The sequence below is a fragment of the Poecilia formosa genome, unplaced genomic scaffold, assembly GCF_000485575.1.
Source record: "Poecilia formosa unplaced genomic scaffold, Poecilia_formosa-5.1.2 Scaffold574, whole genome shotgun sequence".
In the NCBI taxonomy this organism is placed as follows: domain Eukaryota; kingdom Metazoa; phylum Chordata; class Actinopteri; order Cyprinodontiformes; family Poeciliidae; genus Poecilia; species Poecilia formosa.
The window spans coordinates 238,986-242,068 of record NW_006800513.1 but is presented as its reverse complement, the minus strand read 5'-3'; the positions used below and the strand labels follow the sequence as shown (position 1 = coordinate 242,068).

Sequence of the window (3,083 nt, the reverse complement as noted above, 5' to 3'; positions counted from 1 at the left end):
TACACTGCTTGTGCCAGTGCTGCATTCAAAAACTATGGGAAATTTCAGTATTGTCACAGAATCACATTTGTTAAACACAAATTTTAGAAAAACAAAGATGCAGGATCTGTCAAAGAGCCACATGCGACTCACATGATGCCTGCAGCATGAAGCTGCTCTCGCTAAAAACAAGAGTTCACTTGGATGTTTTTTCAACACTTGGAAATCTCTGTTGTTACTCTGTGTGATAAATTTCTGCTGCAGTCCCTGAGAATGAATTATGTCCTGAAAAACCAGGAGCTTATCATGTGTTGAGGCAGAGGTCATGTCAGTGAAGGTGCTTTTCCATCCCTGTATGACAGTTTCTTGAAAACACAGATGATCCGAGCCATTTAATCTCTAAAACATTCCCTACTACCTTCTTCTGAAACACTGAAACTGTGGTTCTGCCCCGTTTACACCAGTTTATTGTTCACCAGCATCTCCTTCACCTCAAACAGCAGATCCCAGACCTGCTGAATGTCTCTGTGATGCGGGTTGTTGTTGAGGACCTGAAATCTGTTGCCTACTTTCCCAAACAGGAGTGTCAGTTGGTTTTCATTCTCCTTCAGATGCCTCTGGATGTCTGGTTCTGCTTGGTTCTGGTGGGTGAACAGGATCATGGTGCGCCTCCACACATTTTCTCCAAACATCTTTTCCACCTGCTTCACTGTTTCCTCTACATGCGTAGTGAGGAACCCCAGTCTGACGACCAGCAGGATGGCGTGAGGCGCCGGCGTCGACCGGTTGATACACCTGAAGATCTCCTTCTTCACCTCAGGGTCGGATGTTTCTGGGAGGGCTGGAGTGTCGATGACGGTCACCTCCCTGCTAAAGACGTTGCCTCTCTGCAGACAGCAGCGCCTTCGACCTGAGGACAGAAACCAGCTTTTATCCCTGAACATGAGATGACCAGAAATACCCAGATAATGTAGAGGATGTAAACAACAAATCTTAGCTTAAAGTTTTCTCTGATCTTGGTTTACATCAGGCTGAGGTAAGACAAACCAAATCTGTCAATAAAAGGAATATTTAGTTTTTATTTTGAGGCACAAATAAAAACACTGGGTCAAAATTGGATCTTTAAGGGAAGAAATTAGGTTCTGGTGCTGCTGCTGTGTTTCCTGCTCCTCTGGGTGTTGTGATCTGTTTTCTATGTATTTATTTTGAGGTTTTTCTGTGTTTATTAGCCTGTTCCCCTGTGAGTCTCTGTCTTCCCTGTCGATTGATCCCAGCTGTGTCTCGTTTCTTTGATTACCCTCCCAGTGTATTTAGTCCCACCTGTTGTCTTTGTCTCTTGTCGGATCCTCCTCGTGTGTAACCAGTCTGCTTCCCGTTGTTCTGTCCCGTGGATTATTGTTATTAAATCATCATCACTTTACCTGGGTCTGCCTGCGACCTCCCTCACCTCACCAAAACCCCAATCATGACAGTGGGACATTCCTATCAAGTTTAATTATTAAAAATCGGTGAATGTTATCAACTTCCTCCAAGTAAACACTGTAAAATATTTGACTCTGGGTTATAATCCTGACTACAGCACTTCTCAGATCTCGTCAGAACCAGAAAACAGGAAGTTTGGGTCCTTGCCGTAGATGCGGTGGTGGGTAGGGAGACAGGTCTGGTGTTCTTGGTGGTGGAAGGAAGACAATGTAAAACTGTTCTAACATCATATTAGGACTAAGGTGGTTTACCAAAAGGTGGACTGGTCCTGAAGGCGTTTCTTCCCAGGATGGTGTTCCCACTAGAGCTCTTCCCAACTCCAGCCCACCCAACCAGAACCAGGCGCAGGCCTGAAACTGGAGCAGAGGGAACATGAAGTCCAGATCTGCAATCTAAATATTATTAAAGATAAGTTACCATCACATTTTTAGATTATGATTAATTCTGCAGCTGTTCTTGGGTTGATTCTTTTTCTGTATTGTTTCAGTCCTTCTTGAAACAATACAGGTTTCCTTGTTCTACACTTTTGTTTCATTTTTAGTTGGAGATTTTTGGTGTTGTTGGCGTGTATTTGGGTAGATGTGCTAAACAATCTTATCCTAGTAAAAATCAGTCGCTTGTTTTATGATTTGCTTCATACAGAAGATCTGGGCTCTCAGCTATTGAGAAAGGATTGTTTCCTGAAGGCATGGACTCTATTGAAGTTTTAAAAGCGTGAATTTGATTTTACCCAATCACTAACGTTTGGTTATGATTTATGTAAGGCAGCAGCTTGATGAAGCTTACTGGAGGTAAACAACCCGGTGGGGAGTAGGTCCATGACAAACAGAATAAAATGTCTTAAGCATTCCTCTTGCTCCGACTTTAATTGCTAAATATTTGGAAGCGTGGCCTACTAAACAACTTTGTTCATTTCCTTCGTTCACCAGCCTAGGGTTTCCTAAAACACTGTTTTCATGCAATACTTCATTCTGGTTTTACAAAAAGAGATAGACATGATCCTAGCTTAGCTTAAGTCCTTCCCAGGATGGAGTGTCGTTGGTCTACCTGATAAACTGTGCCGCAGTGAGCTCTCCTCCTCCAGAGGACCACTCCAGCCCGGCCACAGCCTCTTCACCACCGTTTTAGCATAATCAAAACTGACTGGTATGTGATCCTTTGGAAGGCAGTTAATGTCATCTAGGAGACAGTACTTCAGGTTGTTTCGTAGTTGATCAGCATCAAACTTCAGCACCTGCAGATGGAAAAATTATGACAGAAACAATATTTTTCATGGAAAAGATGCTGATTAAATGATGTGATCAAAATTATACTGTTAACCAAAACATAAAATTTTTCTCCTGATGCTCCTGAGAGTTTTCATCTCCTTGCATTAGGATAGAAATGGACTGGATTCATCAACACCATCTTCTAAAATACTGACACTGTGTTGAACTGTAATCATTGTGTGATTGTTTTCTGGGTCCTTCAGGTCTTTGGGGTTCAGAAATAAATTTTAGATTATCAACATCCACAGTGGAAGAACTTGAGCATGTTGTTACGGATGGATTAGTCATAGCTTTATATATATATATAAAAAAAATTCCCCTCTCACCCTCCGTGGGTGGTCTCTTTCATCCTCT

General features: G+C 42.3%; 1 protein-coding gene across 1 annotated transcript in view; it reads right to left on the bottom strand.

The window, feature by feature from the left end:
- Positions 1-429: 429 nt before the first annotated feature.
- LOC103129752 (uncharacterized) overlaps positions 430-3,083 on the bottom strand; it is a 12,109-nt gene continuing 9,455 nt past the window's right edge. Inside the window, exons 6-8 of the mRNA XM_007540939.2 lie at positions 2,509-2,695; positions 1,713-1,817; positions 430-889 (exon numbers count right to left, since the gene is read on the bottom strand). Of these exons, the coding sequence (XP_007541001.1) occupies positions 435-889; positions 1,713-1,817; positions 2,509-2,695 (747 nt within the window). The 3' untranslated portion in view covers positions 430-434. The remainder of the gene's footprint in view (positions 890-1,712; positions 1,818-2,508; positions 2,696-3,083) is intronic.